At 37.4% G+C, this 16,984-nt stretch overlaps 1 protein-coding gene across 1 annotated transcript; it reads right to left on the bottom strand.

The window, feature by feature from the left end:
* Positions 1-2,543: 2,543 nt before the first annotated feature.
* LOC137410183 (kinesin-like protein KIF21A) lies at positions 2,544-15,761 on the bottom strand. Its single transcript, XM_068095766.1, has 12 exons — positions 15,618-15,761; positions 15,134-15,333; positions 13,609-13,770; positions 13,221-13,391; positions 12,461-12,637; positions 11,020-11,139; positions 9,648-9,885; positions 7,780-7,980; positions 6,234-6,342; positions 5,987-6,150; positions 4,201-4,320; positions 2,544-2,776 (listed from the first exon to the last, which is right to left on the bottom strand). Exons 1-8 carry the CDS (start codon positions 15,748-15,750, stop codon positions 7,961-7,963), a joined length of 1,221 nt encoding a protein of 406 aa, XP_067951867.1. The 5' UTR covers positions 15,751-15,761; the 3' UTR covers positions 2,544-2,776; positions 4,201-4,320; positions 5,987-6,150; positions 6,234-6,342; positions 7,780-7,960.
* Positions 15,762-16,984: the final 1,223 nt, after the last annotated feature.

The following is a 16,984-nucleotide window of genomic DNA, read 5'->3' as shown; positions in this document are numbered from 1 at the left end:
GATAAATAATTTATAGATAGGCTAACTTTCAATATTATTTGCGTTCAACAAAGTTTACATAAGTTGGTAAAGCACAATGTTCAAATACTATTTGACTAAGAAAAATGTAACTAGCAGTTGTGACAGAGCTAAAACATAAGTTAATCATGTAAAATGTATCAAATAGTTTGTAGCTCTGAAAGTTTCAAGTTAATTACAAAAGATACATGAACGCTACGTTTTTTGTGGCGTTAAGAAGAAAAGCAACAAATGACAGCCACTGACTTACATTTAAAAAATGTGTCAAAATGTGTAAGAGTTGAGGCTGTTGTGGCTAGACACACGAAATAACGCGTCACATTGACAAATAAATGGACGAGTGCGAATTAGCCTTTACCAGGCGAAGGCCATGACATTCTTGTTAGATTTTTTATTATCATTAGTTGTTATTATTAGCGTTTTTAAGGAAATTTTGTTGTGTAAGTTTTACTGTTGGTTTTGAGAGAGAATAAATTGATTGGTTAAAAAAGGTCAGACTTTACAGAATCCAGCTAGTTTTTTCTGCCTTAACAACAACAACTTAAAAGCATACTATATAAAACATGTAATATAATTATTAGGTTAACAAAACTGTGTTTTGCCAAATAAACAACGACATTGATTCAAATTGTCTTTGTAATTTATTCAAATATCCATTCGCATCTTACTGACACTTAACAATGATTGAACAATGCGTGCAGAGTTATTGAAATTAATAATAAATGCCTGTTCAATAAATCAATAAAGGTCAGTATTACCTGAGGTATTGAAGAAACGGAATTGTTATCCATTTCAGTAGGAAGTGTTTGCACAGAACTATCACCACTAGTGCCACTGCTATACCGTTCTAGATCTCCGCAGGCAGAAAAAGTAGGTTAAGGCCGGTCATACGGAGCAAGTTAAGGCCTGTCATACAGAGTAAGTTAAGGCCTGTCATACAGAGTAAGTTAAAGGCTGTCATACAGAGTAAGTTAAAGCCTGTCATACGGAGCAAGTTAAGGGCTGTCATACAGAGTAAGTTAAGGCCTGTCATACAGAGTAAGTTAAGGCCTGTCATACAGAGTAAGTTAAAGCCTGTCATACGGAGTAAGTTAAGGCCTGTCATACGGAGCGAGTTAAAGCCTGTCATATGGAGTAAGTTAAGGCCTGTCATACGGAGCAAGTTAAGGGCTGTCATACAGAGTAAGTTATAGCCTGTCATACAGAGTAAGTTAAAGCCTGTCATACAGAGTAAGTTAAGGCCTGTCATACAGAGTGAGTTAAAGCCTGTCATACAGAGTGAGTTAAAGCCTGTCATACAGAGTAAGTTAAGGCCTGTCATACAGAGTGAGTTAAGGCCTGTCATACAGAGTAAGTTAAGGCCTGTCATACAGAGTAAGTTAAAGCCTGTCATACAGAGTGAGTTAAGGCCTGTCATACAGAGTGAGTTAAAGCCTGTCATACAGAGTAAGTTAAGGCCTGTCATACAGAGTGAGTTAAAGCCTGTCATACAGAGTGAGTTAAGGCCTGTCATACAGAGTAAGTTAAAGCCTGTCATACAGAGTAAGTTAAAGCCTGTCATACAGAGTAAGTTAAGGCCTGTCATACAGAGTGAGTTAAGGCCTGTCATACAGAGTAAGTTAAGGCCTATCATACAGAGTAAGTTAAAGCCTGTCATACAGAGTGAGTTAAGGCCTGTCATACAGAGTAAGTTAAAGCCTGTCATACGGAGCAAGTTAAAGCCTGTCATACAGAGTAAGTTAAAGCCTGTCATACAGAGTAAGTTAAAGCCTGTCATACAGAGTAAGTTAAGGCCTGTCATACAGAGTGAGTTAAGGCCTGTCATACAGAGTGAGTTAAGGCCTGTCATACAGAGAGCTAAAAGCTACTAAAACTGATAGTAGCTATTTACTATAAATACTATTTACTGTGTATGTGAACTTGTAGCTGTCATTGATAGATTTGCTGGAGCTCACCCTATAAAATTTTACTTGCATTCACAAACATGAATTAATGCAATGTCCGTAGTCATGTATTTTAATAGTCATTTTATTGCACTAGTGCTTTAAAAAAATTTCGAAAAAGATTAAATGTCCAGTAAACTGATGCAAATAGAAACAATCACATTAACCTTAACACAAGAGAAGATCTTAACACAAGAGAAGGTACCATAGCTTATAACTACAGGTAGATCTTAACACAAGAGAAGGTAACACATCTTATAACTACAGGTAGATCTTAACACAAGAGAAGGTACCACAGCTTATAACTACAGGTAGATCTTAACACAAGAGAAGGTGAACCACAGCTTATAACTACAGGTAGATTTTAACACAAGAGAAGGTAACACAGCTTATAACTACAGGTAGATCTTAACACAAGAGAAGGTACCACAGCTTATAACTACAGGTAGATCTTAACACAAGAGAAGGTAACACAGCTTATAACTACAACCATCTGCAAGACATTTCACATTCTCTTTGATAATCCTTAACACCATGGTAGTAAACGTAGAGTGTTTAGAATATTTGGCCGGCTTACATTCTTGTTGCGACTGTATAGTTATCCCGGAATCCTGCAAAACCTGGTCTAAAAGCTGATCCCGTAACCTGGAATCCATCTGCATTTTATCGTAGCGAGCAGTCAACTCCTTGAATCGAGATTCTTTCTGAGTACAAGCAAAGCCCTGAGTGAGAGCGAGTGAGAGAAGGTGCTCCAACAGATACTTGCTTTCATCAACAGAGGAGACATCCAAAGCTTTTGTCAAACTAGTCTCATCCTAACAAGTAAGGTAGTATGTGTAATGAGCACATTTTGTAATATGGTTCAGAGACATCATTACAAGCAATATAACAACCAGTTCTTCGAGTTGCGTTGTGATTGCAAAAGCAATGACCAAATTTGATGCTCAAACCAAAGAGCTATCGCAATATGTAAATGTAACTTGTTTTGTCGTAATATAAACTGATAAAAACTAATGAAAAAGGACTCAAGAAAAAAACAGCAGGGGTTCATTCTATAAGAATATATAACATGTTAACTGTTTCTTGAATCTATGAGAAGAATTTGAGCCATAATAAAATTATTGATATAGGAATAAAAGTGTCATTTCTTCTAGTGAATAACGACAGGTGAAAAGATTATCTTGGCTTATAATAATATTTTATATAAGAGACAAGATAGATATGAAAGGGCATGCAAGTCGTACGATGAGGTTTAGAGGTTGTTAGAGGGGTAGCGTTTTAAACATAACATGAACTGCTTCTAGTGAATTATTGAGAAAATGTTTCCAGTCGATAGGAGATGAACTCATTGTGGATGTCAAATAAAGGTGAAAGATTATAGATTCTGAATTAACAAAATCAAATGTTGCTGCATGACTGTAGAAGATAACTTTACTGATTTACATGCGCTTACGTAAATTCGAGTATAGCCATCTATGGGAACGGGCCGATAAATGGGAGTTGTTAGCTAAGCCCGCTGTAACATTAAAAAGGATAAATAAAGCAATGAATAATTACTAAACATACAAACACATACTAAACACCAAACATACTAAACACTGATGAAATATATTAGGTAAATGCTTAGACAGGAAGCAATGCGAGATTACTAAATGCTTAGACAGGAAGCAATGTGAGATTAGTAAATGCTTAGACAGGAAGCAATGCGAGGTTAGTAAATGCTTAGACAGAAAGCAATGCGAGATTAGTAAATGCTTAGACAGGAAGCAATGCAAGGTTAGTAAATGCTTAGACAGGAAGCAATGCGAGGTTAGTAAATGCTTAGACAGAAAGCAATGCGAGATTACTAAATGCTTAGACAGGAAGCAATGCGAGATTAGTAAATGCTTAGACAGGAAGCAATGCGAGGTTAGTAAATGCTTAGACAAAAAGCAATGCGAGATTAGTAAATGCTTAGACAGGAAGCAATGCAAGGTTAGTAAATGCTTAGACAGGAAGCAATGCGAGGCTAGTAAATGCTTAGACAGGAAGCAATGCGAGGTTAGTAAATGCTTAGACAAAAAGCAATGCGAGGTTAGTAAATGCTTAGACAGGAAGCAATGCGAGGTTAGTAAATGCTTAGACAGGAAGCAATGTGAGGTTAGTAAATGCTTAGACAGGAAGCAATGCAAAGTTAGTAAATGCTAGCAGTAGTCACTACAAGCCTAAGCAGACGCATAGCAAAAGCAAATGAACAAACCTTCGCCTCCTCTTCCATCTGCATGATATTGTTTTGGCACTCAGACACGTTACTCTGAATGTATGTCATATTGGTGCTCATCAACTCCAGCTGATCTTCTCGGTCCATGGTGACAGTCCTCTGCAAATGAATAGGAGTTACACAACAACTACCTTAAGCGTGGTTCTCATATATGCCGCAAAGCACCGGCAACAGCACCGCAGGCTATGGCGGTGAAATGTGAGCCTACACGCCGGGTACCGCCGAGTACCGCCGGTAGTTGCCGGCACAACACAAAAGTTTAGCGCTGTTCAAATTTCGCAAATAGCCGCAAGCAAAACCTTCCTGAAATGCACTGTACAGGTGAAGGTCACATTATCAAAAGTGCGTGGGGAGCGAACATTTTATGTGATTATGCGATTATGTTTAGCAATGCAGCTTTAGATGTGAACAGAAGCTGCCGATCCTAACGTCGCAAGCGTTTTGCTGCGCAAGTTACCGCCGAAGACTCGCAATCGATATGGAAACCAGACTTTAGCAGCTATGAAGATGAGTTGAACATATCAACAAAATTGCAGCGCAATATAGTGTAACCGTGACATTACTGATTACTCTATGCAATGTAATGACTATGCCAGCAATTATCAAATAAGAGTCTGTAGGGAGTTTTCTGTTCAACAGAACAGAAAACATCAGAGAAACACAAGGAATAAGGCAATGGCTATTTACGCTGGCAAAATTATTATTTGCAAAGACACCACACACCCCTGATGGCTGTGTAGTAATAGAAGAAACTGATGTATTTGTGATTGGTTAAAAGTGTTTATCCTTGATTAACATAATCATGACACCAATTTGTTCATTTTCACAGTAAACCGATTTTATTTGAAAGTTGCTTTGAACTAGTGACAACGATGACCAACAAGTATTTATATATGAAAAAGGGTGTTACTTGCTGTAAAAGATATGTGATGAACACTGGTGTAAATTGGAACTGCTTGCATAACATTTCAGGATATGTTAGATTAAATATTTTGAAGACCTAAGTTTTACTTGCAGTTTGATACAATTCATCAGCCTGACTTCAAGTTGTAGTTGGACGATTTTAGATTATAAGTTGATGGATCTTTTTCTTAAGAAAACACAAGTGTAAATATCTGTACAAACATTAGTGCAATGATAAACTAAGGTTTACCCATATCTACTATATATATATATATATATATATATATATATATATATATATATATATATATATATATAGTAGGAACTAACCGTAAGGATAGGAACTAACCGTTATCATAAGAACTAACCGCAAGGATAGGAACTAACCGTTACGCTAAGAACTAACCGTTACGATAGGAACTAACCATTACGATAGCAACAAATCGTTATGATAGGAACTAACCGTAACGATAGGAACTAACCGTTATGATAGGCACTAACCGTAAGGATAGGAACTAACCGTAAGGATAGGAATTAACCGTTTTGATAGGAACTAACCGTAAGGATAGGAACTAACCGTTATCATAAGAACTAACCGCAAGGATAGGAACTAACCGTTACGATAGGAACTAACCGTTACGATAGGAACTAACCGTTATGATAGGAACTAACCTTTACGATAGGAACTAACCGTTACGATAGGAACTAACCGTTATGAGAGGAACTAACCTTTACGATAGGAACTAACTGTAATATCTTATGTTGGACAGTTTGACTGTATGTGTGGTAGAGAAGGTAACAAGTAGCCATATAAATGTAATTGCATCTGAAAGCGAGTAAGTATGAGTCGAGCTAGGCTTACCTGATCACTGTTATACATGTCCCACATTTTGACAAATGAATTGGAGACAGTGTAGACAAGCCAGTTGACCTCGCAATATCGAACTTTGGAGACATAGTTAGGGTGGCCACCAAGACACAAAACTTCTGAACCAATTGACATGTCCCACACTTTGCACGTCAAGTCTGCGAGACAAAAGGAAACGCAGGTCAATTATGAGGTATTAAAATATGTTAGTGCGTTAGATTAGAGTCAAGTTGACACTTACCTTTACTGCCAGAAACCAAAAGATTGTCGGCGGCACATATAGATAGTACAGCCTTTGTGTGACCAACTGCCTTCTTTACACATATGAGACTCTGGTTGGAATTTGTCACCTGCAAGAGACCCACCAAAATGAAAACATGTAAATTTAAGTAACAATGTTGCTGAGCTTCTAGTAACAACATCGCTATTACAATTTGATAAGGTTACACATACATAGCTCTTAGACAGAAACCAATCATACCTCCTATAAATGATCTACTGCAGGTATAAAGATGACTCGAAAATATCTTCACCCCAATGTTCTATTAGTGAAATTTTTTACGTCAATCGTTTTAAAGGCTTATGGGGAATAAAAATTATGCTTTCAACATATAATTATTTTACTTGCATATCGTGTAGTTAGTCTAATGCTAATTTAATGCTCTCTAGCCATTTTACTATATCAAAGAGTGCATCGCTTAGCCTAGAAAAACTAACATTAAAATCATAACGATTCCTAAAATTATTATTTTCTTGTAAAGAAGAGGTGCTGCAGTCCGTGGTTTGGTGTGCTACTAGAACACCAAAGGCAAAAAGTGGGGCTAGTTGAAAGAGTAGCGATTTGCCAACTCATAGCAATCAAAATAGAGGCTCATGAAGCAACGCGCTACAATAGGAGTACTTTGGAGCAGCATCGCTCAATATTATCGTCATAAATAAACCTCTCCAAGTCGTTATACAATGGGACTACTATGGACTACGAATGCCTATTGTTTGCTCATCTGGCTAATCACTCGTGTTGTTTGAAAAGCAAACATTTGTAAGCACTTGCTTAGTTACAAGTTACTCCTAGGATGCCATGGCTAGTATCACCTCTCTAGTCAAGATACACAAGGTCATAAGGTCAATTGCCCAACTAGTTGCCTAGATTGTGTATAGACAAGTGTACCAGACACATGATGTAGCGAGGTTGTTTACAATACATTGTCGCATGGTAAAAATCATAGACTACAGAAAACGTATTGTAGGGCCATTCAAAAGGTTTACGCATTGGGCTTTTATCTAAGAGCTGATAACGCCAAAATTGAGTTGGCCCCTTCAAGGCAGTGAAACGCATCTGTTATAACAAACCACTCTGCGATTTGGTGCGCACTCTTTGTTAATTCTTGCTATTTGAGACTAACAACACTAATTCTAGCCTGAGTTTCTAATTTCTAAGAGATGCAATATTCCTATTTAGTCCAATGTGAGCCGAATAGTATATCTTTAGGGGAATGGCATTAGGGCAACTGTTTGTTCAGTCTGAGACTTTTTGCAGCAGTACTCAGTCAGCAATGCTCTAGAAACACGCGACTGTTCATCATCGTGATTATGAAATGTTTTTTCCATGCTCGGTTGATATTTGTTTTTGAATGATTTTAATGATGTTGGAGGTATCACAGTAAGTTAGTATTAGGCTGTATAGACTCACATACATGCAAATCCAGCTCATAATTTGTTAGTCAACACATGAAGACAATTACGTAAGTAGTTCAACGGGTTAAACTTGAAAATTTGGCCCTCATTACTTTGTCACAGCTGCTGACAATGCCAAAGCTCTGCGCCTTTTTATTTGTGTGCCGCCAGTTTGTGTGTTGGTGAGCCTCATGAATACATTAGTACTGTCAGAGTCCTGGAGTGGCTGGCGTCTCCTGCTCAGCGATGGCGAGGATGGGGGTGTCAACCGCACGTCTTTTATTTCAGAAGTGGTCAACTGTGATTTATCTCTGCTGAAATTAAAATAGCAGAATAAAATTCAGCCTGCAGAGCCAGAGAATCATTATAGCTCATAGTGCGAAATGGAATATTTAAATTTGGAGAGACCCTTTCATGAACTTTTTTATACTAAAATTTAAGCCTATACCAGTTACAGAATTGTCACCCTTTTATTAACACACAATTTCTTTTTATACATCTGCAAATGCCTGGTCATGAAAATAGTTCCTGCTAGTGACAGTAGTATGCGACAATGGTACAAATATGCTGTGATGACACTAGTATGCTGCCATGACACACGTATTTGCCATGACACTAGTATGCTGCCATGACACTAGTATGCTGCCATGACACTAGTATGCTGCCATGACAAAGGTATGCTGACATAACACAAGTATGCTACCATGACACTAGTATGCGGCAATGCATAAATAGATGCTCATATGAGCCTGTGCTTTTAAACTGAGCATGACGAATCCCAAAATAATGCCTTTATTGATTAGCAAATAATTCTCTTTTCATCAGTTTTGGGTTTTAAATTTTTATGAATTAATGGAGGAAAATTTGAAGATTTAAAAATATATACCCAATTTCAAGCAAACTTCAAAATTGTCAATGAGTTTTAACACACACTTTCTTACCCTGATAGCATTTCTATTTTATCTTGGTTGTTTAATAAATTTCTGGATACTCGAAGGTTGATCTTTTTTTACTTTCAACTAAATCTAGAAGGTGTTGCTTCAGCAGGAGACATAATTTGCCATCTGCCATTTGCCATCAAGTTAAAGCCTGTCATACAGAGTAAGTTAAAGCCTGTCATACAGAGTAAGTTAAGGCCGGTCATACAGAGTGAGTTAAGGCCTGTCATACAGAGCGAGTTAAGGCCTGTCATACAGAGTGAGTTAAGGTCTGTCATACAGAGAGCTAAAAGCTACTAAAACTGATAGTAGCTATTTACTATAAATACTATTTACTGTGTATGTGAACTTGTAGCTGTCATAGATAGATTTGCTGGAGCTCACCCTATAAAATTTTACTTGCATTCACAAACATGAATTAATGCAATGTCCGCAGTCATGTATTTTAATAGTCATTTTATTGCACTAGTGCTTTAAAAAAATTTCGAAAAAGATTAAATGTCCAGTAAACTGATGCAAATAGAAACAATCACATTAACCTTAACACAAGAGAAGATCTTAACACAAGAGAAGGTACCACAGCTTATAACTACAGGTAGATCTTAACACAAGAGAAGTTGGACCACAGCTTATAACTACAGGTAGATTTTAACACAAGAGAGGGTAACACATCTTATAACTACACGTAGATCTTAACACAAGAGAAGGTACCACAGCTTATAACTACAGGTAGATCTTAACACAAGAGAAGGTGAACCACAGCTTATAACTACAGGTAGATTTTAACACAAGAGAAGGTAACACAGCTTATAACTACAGGTAGATCTTAACACAAGAGAAGGTGAACCACAGCTTATAACTACAGGTAGATCTTAACACAAGAGAAGGTGAACCACAGCTTATAACTACAGGTAGATTTTAACACAAGAGAAGGTAACACCGCTTATAACTACAACCATCTGCAAGACATTTCACATTCTCTTTGATAATCCTTAACACTATGGTAGTAAACGTAGAGTGTTTAGAATATTTGGCCGGCTTACATTCTTGTTGCGACTGTATAGTTATCCCGGAATCCTGCAAAACCTGGTCTAAAAGCTGATCCCGTAACCTGGAATCCATCTGCATTTTATCGTAGCGAGCAGTCAACTCCTTGAATTGAGATTCTTTCTGAGTACAAGCAAAGCCCTGAGTGAGAGCGAGAGAGAGAAGGTGCTCCAACAGATACTTGCTTTCATCAACAGAGGAGACATCCAAAGCTTTTGTCAAGCTAGTCTCATCCTAACAAGTAAGGTAGTATGTGTAATGAGCACATTTTGTAATATGGTTCAGAGACATCATTACAAGCAATATAACAACCAGTTCTTCGAGTTGCGTTGTGATTGCAAAAGCAATGACCAAATTTGATGCTCAAACCAAAGAGCTATCGCAATATGTAAATGTAACTTGTTTTGTCGTACTGTTAACTGATAAAAACTAATGAAAAAGGACTCAAGAAAAAAACAGCAGGGGTTCATTCTATAAGAATATATAACAGGTTAACTGTTTCTTGAATCTATGAGAAGAATTTGAGCCATAATAAAATTATTGATATAGGAATAAAAGTGTCATTTCTTCTAGTGAATAACGACAGGTGAAAAGATTATCTTGGCTTATAATAATATTTTATATGAGAGACAAGATAGGTATGAAAGGGCATGCAAGTCGTACGATGAGGTTTAAAGGTTGTTAGAGGGGCAGCGTTTTAAACATAACATGAACTGCTTCTAGTGAATTATTGAGAAAATGTTTCCAGTCGATAGGAGATGAACTCATTGTGGATGTCAAATAAAGGTGAAAGATTATAGATTCTGAATTAACAAAGTCAAATGTTGCTGCATAACTGTAGAAGATAACTTTACTGATTTACATGCGCTTACGTAAATTCGAGTATAGCCATCTATGGGAACGGGCCGATGAATGGGAATTGCTAGCTAAGCCCGCTGTAACATTAAAAAGGATAAATAAAGCAATGAATAATTACTAAACATACAACACACTGATGAAATATATTAGGTAAATGCTTAGACAGGAAGCAATGCGAGATTACTAAATGCTTAGACAGAAAGCAATGTGAGATTAGTAAATGCTTAGACAGGAAGCAATGCGAGGTTAGTAAATGCTTAGACAGAAAGCAATGCGAGATTAGTAAATGCTTAGACAGGAAGCAATGCAAGGTTAGTAAATGCTTAGACAGGAAGCAATGCGAGGTTAGTAAATGCTTAGACAGGAAGCAATGCGAGGTTAGTAAATGCTTGGACAGGAAGCAATGCGAGGTTAGTAAATGCTTAGACAGGAAGCAATGCAAAGTTAGTAAATGCTAGCAGTAGTCACTACAAGCCTAAGCAGACGCATAGCAAAAGCAAATGAACAAACCTTCGCCTCCTCTTCCATCTGCATGATATTGTTTTGGCACTCAGAAACGTTACTCTGAATGTATGTCATATTGGTGCTCATCGTCTCCAGCTGATCTTCTCGGTCCATGGCGACAGTCGTCTGCAAATGAATAGGAGTTACACAACAACTACCTTACGCGTGGTTCTCATATATGCCGCAAAGCACCGGCAACAGCACCGCAGGCTATGGCGGTGAAATGTGAGCCTACACGCCGGGTACCGCCGAGTACCACCGGTAGTTGCCGGCTGTCAACACAAGAGTTTAGCGCTGTTCAAATTTCGCAAATAGCCGCAAGCAAAACCTTCCTGAAATGCACTGTACAGGTGAAGGTCACCATTATCAAAATGGCGTGGCGAGCAAACATTTTATGTGATTATGCGATTATGTTTACCAATGCAGCTTTAGATGTGAACAGAAGCTGCCGATCCTGACGTCGCAAGCGTTTTGCTGCGCAAGTTACCGCCGGAGTCTCGCAATCGATATGGAAACCAGACTTTAGCAGCTATGAAGATGAGTTGAACATATCATCAACAAAATTGCAGCGCAATATAGTGTAACCGTGACATTACTGATTACTCTATGCAATGTAATGACTATGCCAGCAATTATCAAATAAGAGTCTGTAGAGAGTTTTCTGTTCAACAGAACAGAAAACATCAGAGAAACACAAGGAATAAGGCATTGGCTATTTACGCTGGCAAAATTATTATTTGCAAAAACACCACACACCCCTGATGGCTGTGTAGTAATAGAAGAAACTGATGTATTTGTGATTGGTTAAAAGTGTTGATCCCTGATTAACATAATCATGACACCAATTTGTTCATTTTCACAGTAAACCGATTTTATTTGAAAGTTGCTTTGAACTAGTGACAACGATGACCAACAAGTATTTATATATGAAAAAGGCTATTACTTGCTGTAAAAGATATGTGATGAACACTGGTGTAAATTGGAACTGCTTGCATAACATTTCAGGATATGTTAGATTAAATATTTTAAAGACCTAAGTTTTACTTGCAGTTTGATACAATTCATTAGCCTGACTTCAAGTTGTAGTTGGACGATTTTAGATTATAAGTTGATGGATCTTTTTCTTAAGAAAACACAAGTGTAAATAGCTGTACAAACATTAGTGCAATGATAAACTATGGTTTACCCATATCTACTATATATATATATATATATATATATATATATATATATATATATAATTAATACAATCATGTTCCAATAAGGGTAATGACAACATCCAATAGATGTTTTGATCTTTACTTGACCTAGGTTGATACTTGTAAAACATAACTAGTTATTCAGTAGTCTCGATCTGTGTAGTCGCAGCAGATGTTTATGCCATGCGTCAGCTAAGAAGTTTGCCCGTTTTAAGAGCCTAAGAGTAATGACTATACATGTGTCCGACCTCATTTCTCCTAATGGCAGTGTCCAGCCTTTTACTGTACGCATCTATCTTCTTGCTGAGCTGTTCTCGCTTGCTAATGTGAAGATCCATCTCAGCTTCCATGTTGGCGATTGTCTGTTTCCGCACAACAACGGATGTAACGTACCGCTCAAGCTTGTCCCACTTGCTTTTCGCCACCTGAGTTAGAGTAATCAAGTAAAACATAGTGTCCATTAGCACAGAGGACAAGACAACATAAAATGTGTTTATATAAGAAACATGCCATACACAAAAAATACTCTTCCAATTTAAGTGGCAGATTATTTTATATTACTATAGGTTTAGCTGTAATCAGAAGAAAAAGTCACTAGTAAGTTGAGATTATAACAACAGGTTGTGAGAAACTTTGATATAAGAGGTGACATGAGATAACATGAGGTGCCATGAGATAACATGAGGTGACATGAGATAACATGAGGTGCCGTGAGATAACATGAGGTGACATGAGATAACATGCGCTAGACGTATCAACAAAAGGCAAATAGTAAATCGCCGTCTGAGCAACAAGCAGTTATCTACTCTGCAATTGCTCATTTAACATTGTCTAGTTTTATCTCAGCTATAAGTTACGACCAGGTTAGTGCTATGGCCCAGCTATAAGTTGTTCTTCAGTAACTAATATTCGCTACCAGAATACTGTCCAGAAATGAAAATCATTCTGAAGCAAATTTGGCAGATTGATTAGGACCAAGAGGTTAAAAAAGACGATGCAAACATTTACCTTGGGAGAGAAGAGAAGAGCTGCTGACTTGTGCCTAGAAGCAGAGCACGATGAAGTTTTGCCAGATGAATTTTTATGGGAGAGGTTTGCCCTATTTTTGGCCATCACCCTAGAAGAGGCGGACGAGTCTCTTTGTCTTTTCCTCAACTGACTGACCTCTTCGTGCTTGCGCTGGCAACACAATACGCTGACTTATGCAAAGGCTAGGATAAAATAAAAATGATTTATATGTCAAGGATACATGAAATGTCGATGGCTATCCCAAGCCACCTACTTTTTACGACAGAATTAATTAAAACATCAGTAGACTGTTATATTCGTCCCGTAAATAATGAAGGCACCCTTTGAAAACTTAGAGACCAACATTTGAGTGTTGTTAAAGACCAACCTTGAGTATGGCATCTTCCTGTATGTTTTGCAACTCCAACGTGCGCACCTGATTGTCTCGTTGCCGCGTCTCTTTTTCCAGCTGTAGCAGCTCCTTATTCTTTCGTTGGTCACTAATCTTATTCTTCTCTGACTCCGTCTTCATCTGTGCCATCAGTCGCACCTGCAATAGCATCACCATAGTTGTCGAGATCTCCAAAACCAAGATCATGTGGTGGTGCAATAGTCAACACATTACGAAGATCCCAAAAAACTCATACGCCAAACAATTATTTCCCATTCAAACTTTTCCCTGACTAACACAGATATAAATATAGTAGTGATGTCTCTCTGTGTAGGATTAAGTAAGACATAAATATATATAGTGGTGATATCTCTTTGTGTAGGATTAACTAGCACATATAAATATAGTGGTGATATCTCTCTGTGTAGGATTAACTAACACATATATAAATATAGTGGTGATATCTCTCTGTGTAGGATTAACTAGCACATATAAATATAGTGGTGATATCTCTCTGTGTAGGATTAACTAGCACATATAAATATAGTGGTGATATCTCTCTGTGTAGGATTAACTAGCACATATATAAATATAGTGGTGATATCTCTCTGTGTAGGATTAACTAGCACATATAAATATAGTGGTGCTATCTCTTTGTGTAGGATTAACTAACACATATAAATATAGTGGTGATATCTCTCTGTGTAGGATTAACTAACACATATAAATATAGTAGTGATATCTGTGTGTAGGATTAACTAACACAGATATAAATATAGTGGTGATATCTCTGTGTGTAGGATTAACTAACACATATATAAATATAGTGGTGATGTCTCTCTGTGTAGGATTAACTAACACGTATAAATATAGTGGTGATATCTCTGTGTAGGATTAACTAACGCATATAAATATAGTGGTGATAACCCTGTGTAGGATTAACTAGCACATATAAATATAGTGGTGATATCTTTCTGTGTAGGATTAACTAACACTTATAAATATAGTGGTGATATCTCTGTGTAGGATTAACTAACACATATAAATATAGTGGTGATATCTCTGTGTAGGATTAACTAGCACATATAAATATAGTGGTGATATCTCTCTGTGTAGGATTAACTAACACATATAAATATAGTGGTGATATCTCAGTGTAGGATTAACTAGCACATATAAATATAGTCATGATATCTCTCTGTGTAGGATTAACTAACACATATAAATATAGTGGTGATATCTCTGTGTAGGATTAATTAGCACATATAAATATAGTGGTGATATCTCTATGTGTAGGATTAACTAGCACATATAAAAATAGTGGTGATATCTGTGTGTAGGATTAACTAACACAGATATAAATATAGTGGTGATATCTCAGAGTGTAGGATTAACTAACACATATAAATATAGTGGTGATATCTCTCTGTGTAGGATTAACTAACACAGATATAAATATAGCGGTGATTTCTCTCTTTGTAGGATTAACTAACACAGCTTTTGTATCGGTCAGCAAGCCTACCTTTATCTTCTTCATCTCATTCAGTTCAGTACTGAGGTCCCTGATGCGCCGGTCGTAGACAACTTGGTTCTTCATCATTTTGGCGTGCTCCTTCTTGGCAGTATTTACCTTATTGAGCTCCTGTTGCATGGTATCCAGCCGTTTCTCAAAGTCCATTTTAACTTTGCGCACCCGCTCCTCCGACTGCTGCTTCTTGCTGCCTGAAAACGGAACTCACATAACAGTTTATTTCATTTGTATTTGCTATCCTGGTAACTGCTGTCCGGTTACGAATTAGCTGGTTGCAAAGCTAGCTACACGTTAAGATTATCAAACGCATACCAATTACTATCTAAATGACAGATTATTACACCAAAGCCATAGCACTGTATGGACTGAACTTTATAACTTGTTAAGAGCTAGCTGATTAACTATTAACAGCTGATCTAACATATACTAGCTATAACAGCTGATCTAACATATACTAGCTATAACAGGAGGTTACCTAAGCTGCTTAGGACCTGGTCTCGTTCTCGTTCAACAGCCATTATTTGGTCCTGCAAGTTGAGCATTTCATCCTCGTAATGCTGACGAATTGTTTGCAGTTGTCGCTGGCTCCTTTCGAGTTCTTCAATCATTCTTTGTTTAAGTGAAATCTCTCCTGTCAGCTCTGCCAGGTCTTCTTGAAGATGGTCAGACTCTACAAGAATTAGAAATGATAAAAACCAGCTGATTATATCAAGTCCTGATGAGCATATGAAGGTCTTAGCAATACTTTCGACCAGTATTCATATGGGTAGAATAGCACCAGTGTATATACGTATATGGATAGAATAGTTACCAGTGTATATACGTATATGGGTAGAATAGTACCGGTATCTATACATATATGGGTAGAATTGTACCGGTATCTATATGGGTGCTATTCTACCTAGTATAGATACTGGGTAGAATAGTATCTATACGGGTAATCTTGGCCTTGACCTTTAAACGGTTGCATCTTTAAACTGAAAGCAGCTGTCATATATGTTATAGCAGTTGTTATATATGTTATAGCAGTTGTTATATATGTATTAGCAGTTGTTATATATGTTATAGCAGCTGTTATATATGTTATAGCAGCTGTTATATATGTTATAGCAGCTGTTATATATGTCAAAATATGATGCTAGTAAGCGATCAATAAAAGTAATCTAGACTTGCACACTACAACATTTGAAGCAAAGTTTGAAGAAAAATAATGATAATTCCGATGACAGTCACGCAGACTCGGACAGACACACATCCAAAAGAATGCTAACAACTCCAAAGACACATACACATAGCACGAGGACAGATGCGCAGACTTGCATAGACACACACATGCATGTTCACACATACAAACAAAACGCATACACATACAAGCGCGCACACACCCACACGTGGACGCACATGCATACACACACGCACACACACACACACACAGGTATTCAAACACACATTAAATAGTGTTAAATGTATCTTTTACTTGCGGGTATAAAACTTGTTTTTAAAGTGCACGGTAACCTCTTGACAGATTAAAACAGCTTCGCGTGATTGAATAAAGTTCCCCACATTAAATCTCGCGAAATTGCCGCATTTGGAAAAATGTTTGCAGAGCTTTGATGGTAACTCTAATAATAGTCACGCAGACACAGAGACGGACAAATACATTTATATACTTGCTCAGAACAGACACAGACATAAACGTGCAAAGGCATACATACAGACACGGACAGCGACACACACACACGCGTGCACACCCAAACTCAGATACACAAACATACAAAGATGTACAGACACAGCTGTGCACAGAAATACACAAGCTCACACGCAGAGACACACACAGAAACA

This window comes from Watersipora subatra, unplaced genomic scaffold, assembly GCF_963576615.1.
Source record: "Watersipora subatra unplaced genomic scaffold, tzWatSuba1.1 SCAFFOLD_107, whole genome shotgun sequence".
Taxonomy (NCBI): Eukaryota; Metazoa; Bryozoa; class Gymnolaemata; order Cheilostomatida; family Watersiporidae; genus Watersipora; species Watersipora subatra.
Note: the sequence above shows the minus strand (reverse complement) of the source record. Positions and strands in the feature narration are given on the sequence as shown.